The sequence below is a fragment of the Oculina patagonica genome, chromosome 4 (genome assembly GCF_052425735.1).
Source record: "Oculina patagonica isolate OP01 chromosome 4, crgOcupat, whole genome shotgun sequence".
Lineage (NCBI taxonomy): Eukaryota > Metazoa > Cnidaria > Anthozoa > Scleractinia > Oculinidae > Oculina > Oculina patagonica.
Genome location: NC_135761.1, coordinates 10,362,294 through 10,380,223, shown reverse-complemented (window position 1 = coordinate 10,380,223; position 17,930 = coordinate 10,362,294). Strand labels below are relative to the sequence as shown.

Here is a 17,930-nt window from a genome sequence, read left to right as displayed (position 1 = left end):
ATTTATAAGCCATACATGCACCACTTTAAAATGGTCTTTGCAGTCCATGAGCAAACATCCTTAAAAATTTTGAATGTTTAGAGACTCCTTGTAGACGATCTTTATCCTGATTATTATAAAGTCTTATGACTTTTACATGTAGGTACCTACCTTAACATTTTCCTTCCAGAAACTCCTCCAGTTTCTTATACTTGAGTAATTTCCTTGACTTCTTCATGCTCACTATACTCCAAAATGGCTCACAGCAATAAAGCATAATAAAGACAAAAAAAGTGTCAGACAATTACATGTACAAAATAATATGAAATGATTGTGCCATTTTTCCATTCGGAGATATCTATATTCATATACAATGTTACTTTTATATATGTACTATGGGTGGCCCTATTTGTACAATTGGGCATTGTTTGGATAATGCAAATTCAGTTTCCAGCTCAGTTGCAGATAGCACTGTACACATTGTACAGTACATGAAAGGCTGTCATAATTTGTGACTTTCCTATAAATTACATGTACAGTGTATGTGCATGTACATTGGAACAAGTAAATTTTTCACCCACTCGAAAGTAAAGGCACATCCCACTGAAACCATGGGCGGCACACTTGAGTCAATGAATCGTGTTCGCAAAAGTAAAAAATCTATCAAAAGCTGTTAATAATTCGTAAACTCAAAAACATATAGTTGTGGAAAACTATCATTGTTCTTTTCCTGTGCTATGACAATTCTGCCTCCCATAAAATGTTGTAATAAAAATCTAATATCATTAAAACAAGTGATTTTTTCACCCACTCAGAAATGGGTAAAAGGCCTTCCCACTGAAACCATGGGCGGCACACTTGAGTCAATGAATCATGCTCGCGAAAGTCAAAAATCTATTAAAAGCTGTAAATAATTTGCAACTTAAAAACATATAGTTGTGGAAAACTATCATTGATCCTTTCTTGTGCTATGACAATTCTGCCTCTTATAAAATGTTGTATTAAAAATCTAATATCATTGAAACAAGTGATTTTTTCACCCACTCAGAAATGGGTAAAAGGCCTTCCCACTGAAACCATGAGCGGCACACTTGAGTCAATGAATCATGCTCGCGAAAGTCAAAAATCTATTAAAAGCTATAAATAATTTGCAACTCAAAAACATATAGTTGTGGAAAACTATCATTGATCCTTTCTTGTGCTATGACAATTCTGCCTCTTATAAAATGTTGTATTAAAAATCTAATATCATTGAAACAAGTGATTTTTTCACCCACTCAGAAATGGGTAAAAGGCCTTCCCACTGAAACCATGGGCGGCACACTTGAGTCAATGAATCATGCTCGCGAAAGTCAAAAATCTATTAAAAGCTGTAAATAATTCGCAACTCAAAAACATATAGTTGTGGAAAACTATCATTGATCCTTTCCTGTGCTATGACAATTCTGCCTCCCATAAAATGTTGTAATAAAAATCTAATATCATTGAAACAAGTGATTTTTTCACCCACTCAGAAATGGGTAAAAGGCCTTCCCACTGAAACCATGGGCGGCACACTTGAGTCAATGAATCATGCTCGCGAAAGTCAAAAATCTATTAAAAGCTGTTAATAATTCGCAACTCAAAAACATATAGTTGTGGAAAACTATCATTGATCCTTTCCTGTGCTATGGCAATTCTGCCTCTTATAAAATGTTGTATTAAAAATCTAATATCATTGAAACAAGTGATTTTTTCACCCACTCAGAAATGGGTAAAAGGCCTACCCACTGAAACCATGGGCGGCACACTTGAGTCAATGAATCATGCTCACGAAAGTCAAAAATCTATTAAGTGAGCGTCCGTGTAAGAACCGACCACTCGATTTTCGGCCCAGAACAGAATTCCTTCAAATTTTCTGTGCAAGACAATTGATCCATATGATAAACAAAAATAGCAATATTTTGGCTTGTAGTGTTATTTGTCAATATTTTTGGCAATAATTGCTGAGAACGGTCAAAAACCGAAAAAATCATCCTGTTTCGAGTCAAATTTAGGCGTCGCGCTCAACGCGCTGAAAAATTACTCTTTAACTCAAATGAAATGAAACTTGTATATCATTTTATTTTATGTCTTGTCTATTAGTTCATGTTAAAATATTTAAAATCGGACTTAACAAAAATTAATTATGATTTTTTTTTAACCCCCCATAAAGAGCCATCGCAAAAATCACGCAAACATACTGTTGGTTAGAGAGGTTTATCTCAAAAGTTTAACGCGATCTAGAGCCCTGGACACTATCCACGATTAGTACTAGGGTTGGTGTATTAGAAACAAGAAAAAAAGTTTTGGGCACTAAGCTTTTTGAATTTTAGGAGTTTTATCAACAAAGCCTATTTTTAACGGTCGTAACGCGCGTCACGCAATTCCTTACTATTGTGTTTCCTATCTTTCCCACATAAAACAGTTGTCCGAGGGAGCAAATATTTTTGAAACTAGCTTTCTGCTCGGAAAAAGACATGGACAATCCTAAATTTATCAAATATCGCCCCAAAAATAAGAATTAAGAAGGTTAAATCATGAGCGGCTCCGGTATGAGTTGTCTTTAGTTCCGTCTTTAACTGTGCAAAAAGCTTCGAAAAGCGGTTTCCGTGATTCGGTAATCATAAATAGGGAAAGAACTACGAAAGAAACCCTTAATAATGTAACATATTAAACACATTTAACAGCTAGAAATTATTATCATTGGATTATTAAAGTGTACGCCCAGAGAAAATGCAACACAAATGAAAATAGGCCAAAGCGAATTTCTCAGAAAATGTCTGTTTAGGTCGGCTTTGATGCACGCGGGAATGTCAATGAAAGTTATTTTTAGTAGGTTAATTTCAATCCGTGTGACAAATGCTTGCTGCTAAAACTATTTCTTATTTTACTTTATATCATTTGTTTTTCAATTTTGTGAATAGGCTACAAACTTTGCCTTTAATATTTATTTTCTTCACTTTTTTTTTTGCACTGCCCTTGTGCTAAATTTAACTTATGCAAATTTGTGACAATTGATGTCGTGCGTGCTTACATTACGGCAGGAATAGTTTTGCTCTTTGCGTTTCGTGTTGTTTCATTCTGTGAAATGGCAGGATTATGTTCCTTCTCGGCAATTTTAGGTGGTAAGTGCGAAAGTAGTCGTGGACATACAGATTGTATAGCCCTAAATGATTGTGACGGCGATATCAGTTTGCATCTAGCAAATCACCACCTGTTAAAGCTGATTTCCAGTCCGTACTGCGCAGACTCGGGGTTTGTTTTCGTTTTTCGTTTTGAATTCGTTGAAACGTTACACTTCGGTGACAGCATACATGAAGTTTTTTAGTCCGCCATTACACTTCGTTTACTTCAATAATTTCCGATGAGCTGAAACGTCGGTTTGAAATAGCGTCAATGTTCCTCTACTCGTTATTATTTGTTCTGCAAGGATATCTGGCGTTAATAATGAAGAAAAAGGTAAGTTTGTCGCGGCATTTTTAGTTTTGCTTGTAAACATTCCTTCGTGCCCCTTGGGCTCCGATAAACATTGCAGCCGAGATTGCGCAGTACGGACTGGAATTCATCTTTAAGAGAAAATTCATGTGAAAGGGATCTAATACTGGCAAGAGCAGGTCTTTTAGAACTCACTGAAGAACAAATTAAGAATATGATGGTTTGTCCAGCCCATCGTTTTACCTTAGGAAAGTACTGGCAAGCTCCGAAGACCTGCCAGTATCCAAGACATCATGGAAAGAAATCGGCGGTAACAGGGACTCATGTTGTAAATTTCATGCTGGCCAGGGAAATTAAAAACCTCTTTGGAGAAGCTGCACCCGTTGGTTCCCGTAAGTTTTATCGTTAAAGATTGTTCTTATTCGCTAAAAATTGTTTACATTGTTAAGCCCTAGGCTGAAACAGATTTCACTTCCGTAAATATGAAATGCTAGGTCATTACTATTGTTGCATGGTGACAACTGTTCTCTGGACGCGTTCTGTTAGCTTAAGTACCTGAGACCGGCTCAAACACAGGATAAAATGTTATTATAAAGTAATTTGAATGCGACTTAAATAATTTATTCTTAGTGACATAGCTTGCAACACCTGATGTTTTTAACCGTGACTAAATAAATTACTCTTTCAAGTTTGCTGCGAACACAGGGGTCAGGGTTGGTTGAAGGCGATTGTGGGGGAGGGGGGGATTACTATACGTGGAGGTTCTGCCCATTTGTATGGTTTAGGTACATTAATGGGCAGAATTTTGCAAGTTTAAGTATATAAAAAGGTAAAGCATGTATACGAGCCTAGGGGCCCATCACGTTTCCGTAGCATAAAGCGACTAGGAGTATTCCCATCGCAGGGTTACCCCCAGTCTTGCCCAAAGAACACGACATATTGAACCCGGCCAGGACTCGAAACCGACCACTGCAGGAATTTTGCACTTAGTGATCCGGTAGAACCCGAATTTCAAAAGTCCTGTTCACATCAGCATTTATCCACTTGCGATGACTGCCAAGGGCTAAAGAAAGTACTTCAGGAACTATGACTTGAGATCGAAGGTCCATCCTGGACGCCAGTTAATTCAGAACAACGAGAAGATTTACTGTACGACTTTGACCGCGCAAAGTCAGATATCTTTCTATGGAAAGCGCACATTGTCCGCTCAATAAACCAGGAAGAGGCGAAGCAAGATTTACTGAAAACAGCCGACGTGACGTCCGCCATTGTTATAATGGACTGGGCCATGAAATTTCTTCAACTGAAATATCGTGAGAAGCAGTCCGAATGGTTCGGAAAACGAGGGCTCAGCTGGCATATATCCACCGTCATAACCAAGAATGTCAGCACTGGTAATCATATGCTCACATCCTTGATTCCTGCCAGCAAATTGGTATGCAGTCTGTTCGATCATCGAGAACACACTAGAGGCCTCAAAGAAGGAACATCCTCACCTAACTCAGGTGAACTTTAGAAGTGACGAAGCAGGCTGTTACTACAACAACTTTCTCGTGGCGGCCGTAAGAGATGCTGGGAACCGAGTTGGTATCACCGTCACACGGTACGACTTTTCCGAGCCACAATACGAGAAAGATGTCTGTGATAGGATCCTTTGCCCGATGAAGTCAGCTATCCGACGCTGTTGCAACGAGGGACACGATGTTCTTTCTGCAAAGGACATGCGTACAGCGCTTTCCGAACGTCCTGTCCGAGGCACAACTGCCAGTGTTTGCTCTGTGAATGAGTCTCAAAAGACACTTGAAGTAAAAATGACAGATCATTTCAGCAGGTATCATAACTTTCAATTTGAATCAAATGGCATTAGGATCTGGAGAGCTTATAACGTAGGGCAAGAGAGGCTCATTCCCTACCAAGACATCATCGTCAAGCCTCAGGGTCCTACAGATCTTGTTATAGATGTCGACTTTTTTCCAGTCAAGGAAGCACGAATCCATAACGCCACATCAACTGATGGTGAGGTAACCAGCGGTCTTTTCTCTTGCCCTGAGCCTGGGTGTCAAATGGTCTTCAAAAAAGTTAGTGAGCTTGAGAATCATCTTGATGTTGGCGAGCACCGCCAAATGCGCGGAGGGTCCGAAACGGTGTATGACAAACTCAGAAGAGACTGGGCCCAGAAATTCCTTAATGTTGACAACAACGAGGGAAGTAGCAGTGCACCGGTAGCACATTGCGATGAGCGAGGAGACGAATTTGAATATCAAGCTTCTAGTTTTTGCAGTGACTTACAGCTTGGCTGGGCTCTACACAAGGCGCGAAATCAAGGTGTGCGATTTCCTGATGATGTTAAACAATACCTAACGAGGAAATTCGACCTTGGAGAGAGAACCGGCAACAAGGCAGATCCCGGAAAAGTGGCTGCAGACATGAGAACAGCAAGAAGACCAGATGGTTTGCGGATATTTGACAGGTAAGACTGGCTCACGAGAAGTCAAGTACAGGGTTTTTTTTTTTTCGAGACTAGCGGCCACACGAAGAAAGCAGGGGAACCAAGAGTTACAGATGGAGGATGTGTACGCAGAGGAGGAAGAGGAAGAAAGGCGTGAAGTGCTAGAGAGCGTCGCCGCTGAACTCAGTCCCAGGCATCCAATCTGCTATGATTCTTACTGCCTGTGTGACCTGGCACGAGACGAGAGTCTTGACAGTTTCAGTGTAGTTATGCTTAAGGAGATATTAAGATATTTTGAGATTCCCTTTGGTTCACGAAATCGGAAAAAAATCTAGTAGTGAACTTGTTCTCATTCTTGGAAGAATGTGACTGTCGCCAATAGGAAAAAACGTTCAAATGCTATCTATTCAATTCGCGGATGCGTTTGGCTGTTGTTCAAACGTTTAATAATAGTTTTCTGTGAACCGAGAAAATAAAAATAGTTTAAAGCCCTGTATTACTGTTAATGTAGGAAAGGATTAAAGTCGTTCTTTTTTGTTGCTGAGTTAAATTAGTTATACTATCCACTTTAGAGACCGGTCATTATTTATCAGGGTTGGAGGGCCCACGAAATTGTGGAAAAAGTGGGCTAACAAATTATGACCCTCCCCCACACTGGAACCAAAAATTGTGACCCTCCCCAAATTGGAGTCTATTAAGGGTGCCCGCGGGTATTTCCAGGAGCGGAGGTGCTATTTTAAAAATCAAATTTTGGGCATGGAAAGTTAAACCGATTTTTCTTATTTTTCGGTAGTCGTAATGACAAACTAGAACTATAAAATAAACGATATAAATGAACAGGAAATATCAGCATATTTAAATTACTCTACTTTTTATTATTACGGCCACCTTGTTAGAAACCCCGTTTTTACTCCCATACAAACTCTGTATTTTTACATTCTCGTAAGCGGACATTCCCGTAAGCGGCCGCGCATACTTTCCGAGATTACGACTTAGACTTTTTCTTTGTTTTTAAGCGCCCGTAAGCGGACACCGCAAAGAGAATCATATAAAAAAAACCTCTGTATCTTGTATTAATCAATCAACTTCACATCGCCGTTCGTCACAATGATTTTACTGTAATTACAGAACCATATTTCAGTGTTTGTTTTGTCGTCATTAACGTCCGGTTACATTTTGAAACACAAGCTCCCGTAAGCAACCATCTATCCCCTTACACCTCTAGTGGCCGCTTACAAGAACCATTCTCGTAAGAGGCCAGCACCAGTTGCAGACACTTTTTTCGCGTCCCGAGGGTGTCCGCTTATGAGAGCTTCGACTGTAATACTATTTTTCTAAACGCAAAGATAGCTTTTTTATTACTGTCAATAAGTTAAAATTATCCAAGAATTCATTTGAGCAAGTTTCAACGAAATCGGCTGGGTAGAAATCGCTGCACAGTTGACTGTTATAGATTTCAGCTTCGCCAGTTGTTACAACAACGCTTGAGTAATGTTTCGATTGCATTGACAGGTCCCTTACTTCTCTTCTTTTTCGATTCGCCATCGATGTAAGCCTTACAGTATCTTTTAATAAAAGTGTAAGCAGAGAGAAAGAAACTAGACACCCAATTCTTTTTTTCTTTTTTTGGGGGGGTCAATTTTACCAGAATTGAAATCAACTTTGTTTTGATACGCCGCGACGTGTAAACCTTCTACAAATTTGCATAAATTTAATTCAGCGAAGACTGAGAATTATTTGATGACGGCATATGGGCTATTTTCAAAAGTCGAAACCAATTATAGAAGTCGTTTTGCTTTGCCAACGTACCAATTTAAGAAATGAAGAATAAAGGGAGGGCAAAATATTAATGTACGTGACATCCTAAAAATAACATTTACATTCCAGCGTGTTAGCCGATTGAAATCTACATTCCCTGCAAAGATTTTCGCCGTAGTATAAGTCGATGTAAATTCGCCGTACATAATTTTTTAAGGCACTTTATACTATGAATAAAACTTCTTGTTGTTAAAAATCTCGTTGTCAAAATGCGCGAAGGGTTTTTTCATAGTTCTTTCCTTATGATATCCAAATCACGGAAACGTCTTTTTCGAAGCTTTCCGGTGAAACTAAAGACTCACACCGGAGCCGCAATGATTTTTAAAACCTTCTTAATTCTTATTTTTGGGGCGATATTTGATAAATGTAGGATTGTCCATGCCTTATTCCGAGCAGAAAGCTAGTTTCGAAAATATTTGCTCCCTCGGACAACTGTTTTATGTGGGAAAGATAGGAAACACAATAGTAAGAAATTGCGTGACGCGCGTTACGACCGTTTAAAATAGGCTTTGTTGATAGAACTCCTAAAATTCGAAAAGCTTAGTGCCCAAAACTTTTTTTCTTGTTTCTAGTACACCAACCCTAGTACTAATCGTGGATAGTGTCCAGGGCTCTAGATCGCGTTAAACTTTTGAGAAAAACCTCTCTAATCAACAGTATGTTTGCGTGATTTTTGCGATGGCTCTTTATGGGGTGTTTAAAAAAAATCATAATTAATTTTTGTTAAGTCCGATTTCAAATATTTTAACGTGAACTAATTGACAAGACATAAAATAAAATGATAGACAAGTTTCATTTTATTTGAGTTAAAGAGTAATTTTTCAGCGCGTTGAGCGCGACGCCTAAATTTGACTCGAAACAGGATGATTTTTTCGGTTTTTGACCGTTCTCAGCAATCATCGCCAAAAATATTGACAAATAACACTACAAGCCAAAATATTGCTATTTTTGTTTATCATATGGATCAATTGTCTTGCACAGAAAATTTGAAGGAATTCTGTTCTGGGCCGAAAATCGAGTGGTCGGTTCTTACACGGACGCCCACTTAAAAGCTGTTAATAATTCGTAAACTCAAAAACATATAGTTGTGGAAAACTATCATTGTTCTTTTCCTGTGCTATGACAATTCTGCCTCCCATAAAATGTTGTAATAAAAATCTAATATCATTAAAACAAGTGATTTTTTCACCCACTCAGAAATGGGTAAAAGGCCTTCCCACTGAAACCATGGGCGGCACACTTGAGTCAATGAATCATGCTCGCGAAAGTCAAAAATCTATTAAAAGCTGTAAATAATTTGCAACTCAAAAACATATAGTTGTGGAAAACTATCATTGATCCTTTCCTGTGCTATGACAATTCTGCCTCCCATAAAATGTTGTAATAAAAATCTAATATCATTGAAACAAGTGATTTTTTCACCCACTCAGAAATGGGTAAAAGGCCTTCCCACTGAAACCATGGGCGGCACACTTGAGTCAATGAATCATGCTCGCGAAAGTCAAAAATCTATTAAAAGCTGTTAATAATTCGCAACTCAAAAACATATAGTTGTGGAAAACTATCATTGATCCTTTCCTGTGCTATGGCAATTCTGCCTCTTATAAAATGTTGTATTAAAAATCTAATATCATTGAAACAAGTGATTTTTTCACCCACTCAGAAATGGGTAAAAGGCCTTCCCACTGAAACCATGGGCGGCACACTTGAGTCAATGAATCATGCTCGCGAAAGTTAAAAATCTATTAAAAGCTGTTAATAATTCGCAACTCAAAAACATATAGTTGTGGAAAACTATCATTGATCCTTTCCTGTGCTATGACAATTCTGCCTCCCATAAAATGTTGTAATAAAAATCTAATATCATTAAAACAAGTGATTTTTTCACCCACTCAGAAATGGGTAAAAGGCCTTCCCACTGAAACCATGAGCGGCACACTTGAGTCAATGAATCATGCTCGCGAAAGTCAAAAATCTATTAAAAGCTATAAATAATTTGCAACTCAAAAACATATAGTTGTGGAAAACTATCATTGATCCTTTCTTGTGCTATGACAATTCTGCCTCTTATAAAATGTTGTATTAAAAATCTAATATCATTGAAACAAGTGATTTTTTCACCCACTCAGAAATGGGTAAAAGGCCTTCCCACTGAAACCATGAGCGGCACACTTGAGTCAATGAATCATGCTCGCGAAAGTCAAAAATCTATTAAAAGCTATAAATAATTTGCAACTCAAAAACATATAGTTGTGGAAAACTATCATTGATCCTTTCTTGTGCTATGACAATTCTGCCTCTTATAAAATGTTGTATTAAAAATCTAATATCATTGAAACAAGTGATTTTTTCACCCACTCAGAAATGGGTAAAAGGCCTTCCCACTGAAACCATGGGCGGCACACTTGAGTCAATGAATCATGCTCACGAAAGTCAAAAATCTATTAAAAGCTGTTAATAATTCGTAAACTCAAAAACATATAGTTGTGGAAAACTATCATTGTTCTTTTCCTGTGCTATGACAATTCTGCCTCTTATAAAATGTTGTAATAAAAATCTAATATCATTAAAACAAGTGATTTTTCACCCACTCAGAAATGGGTAAAAGGCCTTCCCACTGAAACCATGGGCGGCACACTTGAGTCAATGAATCATGCTCGCGAAAGTCAAAAATCTATTAAAAGCTGTAAATAATTTGCAACTTAAAAACATATAGTTGTGGAAAACTATCATTGATCCTTTCCTGTGCTATGGCAATTCTGCCTCTTATAAAATGTTGTATTAAAAATCTAATATCATTGAAACAAGTGATTTTTTCACCCACTCAGAAATGGGTAAAAGGCCTTCCCACTGAAACCATGGGCGGCACACTTGAGTCAATGAATCATGCTCGCGAAAGTTAAAAATCTATTAAAAGCTGTTAATAATTCGCAACTCAAAAACATATAGTTGTGGAAAACTATCATTGATCCTTTCCTGTGCTATGACAATTCTGCCTCCCATAAAATGTTGTAATAAAAATCTAATATCATTAAAACAAGTGATTTTTTCACCCACTCAGAAATGGGTAAAAGGCCTTTCCACTGAAACCTTGAGCGGCACACTTGAGTCAATGAATCATGCTCGCGAAAGTCAAAAATCTATTAAAAGCTATAAATAATTTGCAACTCAAAAACATATAGTTGTGGAAAACTATCATTGATCCTTTCTTGTGCTATGACAATTCTGCCTCTTATAAAATGTTGTATTAAAAATCTAATATCATTGAAACAAGTGATTTTTTCACCCACTCAGAAATGGGTAAAAGGCCTTCCCACTGAAACCATGGGCGGCACACTTGAGTCAATGAATCATGCTCACGAAAGTCAAAAATCTATTAAAAGCTGTTAATAATTCGTAAACTCAAAAACATATAGTTGTGGAAAACTATCATTGTTCTTTTCCTGTGCTATGACAATTCTGCCTCTTATAAAATGTTGTATTAAAAATCTAATATCATTGAAACAAGTGATTTTTTCACCCACTCAGAAATGGGTAAAAGGCCTTCCCACTGAAACCATGGGCGGCACACTTGAGTCAATGAATCATGCTCGCGAAAGTCAAAAATCTATTAAAAGCTGTAAATAATTCGCAACTCAAAAACATATAGTTGTGGAAAACTATCATTGTTCCTTTCCTGTGCTATGACAATTCTGCCTCTCATAAAATGTTGTGATAAAAATCTAATATCATACCACTGAAACCATGGGCGGCACACTTGAGTCAATGAATCGTGTTCGCGAAAGTCAAACAAGTGTCAAAAGCTGTTAATACTTGTAGTTCGCAACTCAACAACATATAGTTGTGGATAACTACATGTATTATTGTTCCTTTCCTGTGCTGTGACAATTCTGCATCTTTCATTATAATTAATGCTGTAAAATGTTGTGTCCGCACATCCCACATAACCAGTAGGCAGCCAACTTGTGTCAGTGAATGTTGTTAGCAAAAACTAAACTTAGCTCACTTAGTTCTGATCTCAACAGCATATAATAGTGGAAAACCACCAAATGTTGTCCATTTGGTATGTTTATGACACATGTACAAAGTAAGCTTACAATGTAACAATTTACTGACTTCAAAACATTATGATAAAAACCTAATATCATTGAAACAATCATTAACCAGAAATGTAGCTCACGTGGCCATGAACTTTGGCCATAACATAAATTTAAAGTCTAATTTTAAAACATAAGCACAGAATTATGAAACTTAAGCTTAAATAGCTCATACACCAACAAGGCAACGCAAATGTAAAGCTTCTACATGTATGAAACCCAGGGATGAAACACGAGTCACCCGTGCAAATAGGTTTTTAAAAGCTTACCTTAATAAGAAACTTGGCCTTTACAGCAGTGTTGATCTGAAATCCGGTAGAAGACAACTCCATACAGCTACCTTGGAAACAAAGTGGTCTTTACGTGAAGAAAACTGCCCTTTAGGCGACTGAAAATGTCGATTCTTCGTTAGGCGAACTTCGAAACCGACCGCCAAAACTCATCTAAATCAAAGAGAACGCCGGGAATGATCTTTGTTGCGCATGATCGGTTAGTAACCAGTCCTTGACTCGATTGTCACTCGGCCAGTTCAGTGAATCGACCTTTGTACCGCGGCCGTCGTACAACAACAACAAAAAGAAATAAGGGGTGGACCATTTGATTTTTGATGGGGGGGTTGCAGGATTTTTAGGCTGCTAGATATTTTTTGTTATTCTTCCAGCCCTGCAGGATTTTTGTTTTAATCTTCTGGTTCTTGCACGAAATTTTTTTTTTAATGGAAATTTGGAACACAAATTTTGAAGTTAACTTGACCATCACCAGTCACTCATAATTGACATAATTCACCCTATTCAAAACCACTTAACACGCAATGCCTTTTAAAGTTTACATCTTTTTTCAAAGCAGTAAAAAGTTTCATCTTTATTCAATGTACAAAGAAATGCATCTCCACTAGCCTGGGGCTAGTGGATTTTACTGTCAGGCTAGTGGATGTTATGCATCACTTACCCACTGGGCAAGCGAACGTTTTTTTTCTGCTTATTACGTAACGCTACTCAGAAAAGCCTCCAGACTTGCATGTAATGGTTCCAACTCCTTGGGCATCCAGGATTCTAACAAGGGGGTTCAAAAAATGGGCCACCGAAGGCGGACCCTTCTAGGGGGGTACGGGGGCATGCTCCCCCGGGAAATTTTGAAATTGAAGTCCTCGGAAATGCAGTTTCCAGCTTTTTGAGGGATGATTGTGGACGGTTTAAATTTTATTAAACAAGGACTACGTTTAAGACTTTACAGTACAAGATCAACTGACTCTTAGAAAATGAAACTGAAATCACTGTAATATATTTGTCTTCGCCATCTCTCAAAAATTGGATCAACGAGTAACATTCTATGAGGTTGTTGTTCGGCAAATTTCTGAACCATAGCATCGTAATCGACAGGCTTTTCGTAATGGCTACTCATTAAAGCCAGGCCCGAGAATCTCGGTTGTCATCGTCGTTCGAAGGTGGCCCTTGACTAGTTTTAGAGTGCTGTTTGAGCACTCGTTGTCTTCTAATGTCACTGGAATTGTACATGCAATTCGCAACAACAGGTGGATGTTCGGAAAGATGTTTTGAATCTGAATGCATGAAGATCTTTGAATCATAATGCCCTTTTGGATCCGAGGGTTCACTTTAATAGGAAATCTAATTGGTAAATCACACATCACGCGCTTGCAAAATACCAAATCACGCATTAAAATATGCGATGCCCAGTGTGACTCACAGCTATTTCAGGGGCCGTCATGCGTCACGCAAAAATCCTTTGCCACGCCCTGATTACGGCTGCTCGATATTTTTTTCCTCTTTAACAATTCTGCATGATATTTTTTTTAAACCAGAAGCACATGCTCGATATTTTTTTTGGGATTTGCACAACCCCCCCATCAAAAATCTAATGGTCCACCCCTAAATAAACCGAAGAAGTAAACCGAAATCAAAATATTTAAATCGGCAAATTATCGTCAAAGCGTTCAGCTATTGACTTATTTTTCCTCTGGAATGTTTTGAACTTTATTTGACGAAGTAGCAATCGTCCGTGTGAGGTCGTGTGACTGACACTCGTTTTGACACTGGGGTAAAAGCAGCTCTGGGCCTCTGAACTGCCCCTGATCCCTCTAAGCCGGCTGAGCGAGCTGGCCCTTATGAAAAGAGTATCAACAGGCTTCAGTAACGTTTCAGTCGAGTAAACGTCACGTAAACAGAATCAAAAGGTGTCCGCAAACGGAAACGTTGCGGAAATGTACAATCAGGCAGGAATATTGTGCTGTCGCGTATCCGTTGTATCCGTTCTGCGGAAATGCAACGGAAATGCACACGTTCAAGATTCCGTAGTGTTTCCGCGATACGGAAACGTCTTATTTCACCCTGTGATGCAACAAAACAAGATTGCCTTACCTTTTAATTTTTAACATTCTGAAAGAAACACCGAATGCAATTCGAACTAGATTTTCCTCTGTTGCATGAAGATTTAGTTCAATTTTGAAGATTTTAAAATCCTCATTTGTAGGTGCCAGATGTTTTTTCTATCTTACTTAGATTTTCCAAGGGAACATAGACACAGACTCAGTTGTTTATCACGAACTCAACCCGATCACTGAAGCTCGCTACATTCGAGTCCGTCCCACTCAGTGGAACAAACACATATCCATGAGAATGGAGCTTTATACTTGTTAGGGTAAGTTTAAAATGACTTCAGTAAATGTATGCTATTTTATTACAAAGTTACGTGTATTGCTAATTGCTTCAACAGTGACCAATGCACACAGAACACAAAAATATAGCCTGTTTATAGAAGCGCTATTCATCCGGCTCCAGGCCATTTTCCCGTCAGTGATGAGAGAGGGCTGGTAATCAAAACTGAAGAGTTTGACAAATTCTCGTCCCCATAGCCCTTTCGTTTCTCTTAGCCGGCTTTTTTTGATTGGCTGTTTGAAACAAAGCATTCCTCTCTCATACTTTCTTTTGAAACGTCATGTCTGCATACATGAAGACCGGAAGTCCGAGAATCTAGGACTGGAAATCCTGTGTCCCAGAGCCCTTCGTTTTCTCGTGCCAAGGCCCAGCCGGCTAAGAAAAACGAAAGGGCTATGGGAACGAGAATGAAGTTTGACATTGTCACTGTTACTTGTACCCAGGCTTTGTTGGTGCTCGAGAGTTGGTCGCTGTCTGGTTTATACTCTACTCGTTTTTCGCTGTACATAATTGCTTTATACACGAAAAAAACCTGTTCTACAATGTTCAGTCAGGATATTAAACCACTACGTCGTTAAATTAAAAACGAGGACGTTATAGTTATTTAAATCCTTGTTTCTTGTTGCTCTTGAAAGACTATTTACAATCGTTGCCGTTTTCACTTTTGCAGATTGTCTAACAGTTCAAGAGGAGAGTTCTCCATCCCCAACATCAAGGGGAGATGCTTGTAACCTGGAAATGACACAGAAAAAGCTCCTCTTTAGCCTAGGCCTTAGCAGGTTCTTTGTTCAAGCTGTGGCCAAAGAAGACTGGAGACATGGTCCCTCAAAATTTCGCAGTGCTCGCAAAATTCGGCTTCTCTCACGACTTTAACACGGCTAGATAAAGACATGAAACAAATCATGGACTCCTCCTCAGCAGAATATCAAAAAGTTTTTTTGTTGAATCATCTTCTTCGAATGGAATGTTCGCAAAAAGTTTTTGGGTGCTCGTTTGCTCGTGGTCGCATATTTTTACAAGTGTTCGCATTCTCGGTTTTTAGTGGATGTAGGTTTTTGAAAAGTGCTCGTTGCTCGAAAGGCGAACCTTTTTCAATGCTTGTGCTCGCAAAGAAATACGCTCTGCTCGCATGCGCGCAAACGCTCGCAAAGACTCATTCGATACCCCTACGTTTTTATCATCATAGCTCTAAGCTAATTTTCCGTTTTCATTTATCTAAGCTAATTTTTCATTTTCTTAATCGCGTCCAATGCATTACTGCTTATATCATCAAAGGCTGTAGTACAGTGGAATCCCTAGAAACTAAAGCCCTTTATGTGGGCCTCCCAGGGAGTCTACCTGTTCCCTTGATCCCCTATACAGTGGAACCTCGATTTAACGAACCTCTATATAGCGAAGTCCTCGATATAACGGACGATTTTCTTCGTCCCAGTAATATTAAATATATGGAAAAGAACCTCGATATAACGAAACCTCGTTGTAAAGAACATATTTTGCCAGTCCCTTGGCCCCAATAGTTATATCGAGGTTCCACTGAAGTTTTTCCAGTTTCCCCTTGTTCCCCATTAATAAATTCAATTGTTCCCAAAGAATGTTCACGAAAAGTTCCTATTTATAGTTAAGATAATCCATTTCCTCCTTTTTTAAAATATTCTATTAAAATATTTAAAATATGATGTTATTTCTTGTTCCCATGAAATAAATGATCATGTTTCCTTGTTTTCAAATTCCCATGGGAGGCCCTACTTTGTATTCGTCAGCCCAGCTAAACCCGATATAATGAAGCTCCTTGGCACTTTGTAACATCAGGGTGTTTAACAACATTGTAAATAGCTATGTAATTTTTAAATTAAAGGAATTTATCGACGCTACGACTAGTATGTTTTCAATAAATATAGAAGACTAAAGGGGCAATGTCCCTGTGTTCAAAGATAATGGGTCGGGTAACAGCTCTCACAAAGTCTCACGTGAAAGGCTTGCTACCTTAGAACCAACAACAGGAAGAATACCCCTACCACCCCACCCTCCCCCCCCCCCCCACCTCCCAGATTGCAACTGCTGCACTAGTGGACCATCAAAACTACAAGATTACGAGAGCTGCTACACTACTGAAGATTTTGCCTAACAATAAAGTACTAAAAATGAGAGATATTTTGATCGTTGTAATTAAAGCTCAGTTTTTATTGACTTTGAAAGTTCGTCATCATTAGCAAGTACCGTAGTCCGCGGTGCTGGACTTCTTCACGCGAGCTAAAACCTGTCTGAAAGGAAAACGGGACTGAGAATACAATACAATACAATACTTTAATTTGACACTCCCCTTACATGGCTTTTCAGTGACAATAAATTACAGTAGAAATTACAATTTTAAAATTATAAAAAAATTACAGTGATAAACATTACAATGATAACAAATTACAATGATAAAAATTTGGATAAAATGAATTACTCCTAATTAATCTTTTCACTACACATCGCAAGTTGTTTTTGACTGAATTCAAGAAGCCAGGCGTACACCTAACCTAGTGCAAGTTTGAATTCTCCCAAACTTCGTCCAGTGTTTGAGAATTGAATGAGGGTTTGTAAACAAGACGGAGCAATCGTTTTCTATTTATTTACGGGGCCGTAGCTAGTTACTGGGGCACTTGGCTGGGCAAAAATGTTGAATTTATTTTTTTTCATGTTCCTGTCAGAGATAACATTACTAGTAAGCAAGTAAATATGAAAGAAGTTTTTCTTTTTCTGATATTGCCTCGGTAAGATTCTTCGTCTGGCTACAGCCCAGGTTTAGTTATAAAACCAATAAAGTGCACGATACGGCGTACATGTATTACGCAAAAGCCTTTATATGCAAACAGTCTGCACAATAAAACTGGCTTTCTATTACCACATTGAAAATAAATAAATAAATAAATAAATGTGGCATGTTGCAGACTTCTTGAAAACCATACAGCATTTCTGATCGAAATCGAATTTAGCTACTTTTGCACGGTCATATAGTTATTTGTTAAAACCGTTTTCTTCCTTTATTCTGGCCTTAATAAAGTGGGGAATATCGAGTTTGCTTCCTCTACAAGCTCGTGTAAGAACGTGAATGTGAAACGTGAACTCAAGGGCCGGGCGGTTGTCTTGGGGGAGGCAGATATCGAGTGAGGTTTATCTGATACCAGTTCTCCACATGCTGTGTTGAAGCCAATAGATAAACACATGTTATATACGCCCCGATTATAACTGCAAATAATTTGAATAAAGTTTAAACACGGGATAAATTTTAAAGTTCGAATACAAGAAAGTCTTTCGGTTCAAGCCATCTTATAATCTGTTTACGTTAGTAGTTTGTTAAATACAGTAGTTTGTTGGGTAAATGAAGTTCAACTGCTGTCGCAAAGTGGTTAGCACTTATATTAGGGCGAACGTCGTTTTTCTGCGAGTTTTATACCACTCAGGCTGCGGCGGAAG

At 38.4% G+C, this 17,930-nt stretch overlaps 1 protein-coding gene across 1 annotated transcript in view; it reads left to right on the top strand.

The window, feature by feature from the left end:
• Positions 1–17,930, top strand: part of LOC144648141 (EGF-like repeat and discoidin I-like domain-containing protein 3) — a 200,767-nt gene that overhangs the window by 172,431 nt on the left and 10,406 nt on the right. The window contains exons 5-6 of the mRNA XM_078507773.1: positions 14,316–14,448; positions 15,142–15,250. Of these exons, the coding sequence (XP_078363899.1) occupies positions 14,316–14,448; positions 15,142–15,250 (242 nt within the window). The remainder of the gene's footprint in view (positions 1–14,315; positions 14,449–15,141; positions 15,251–17,930) is intronic.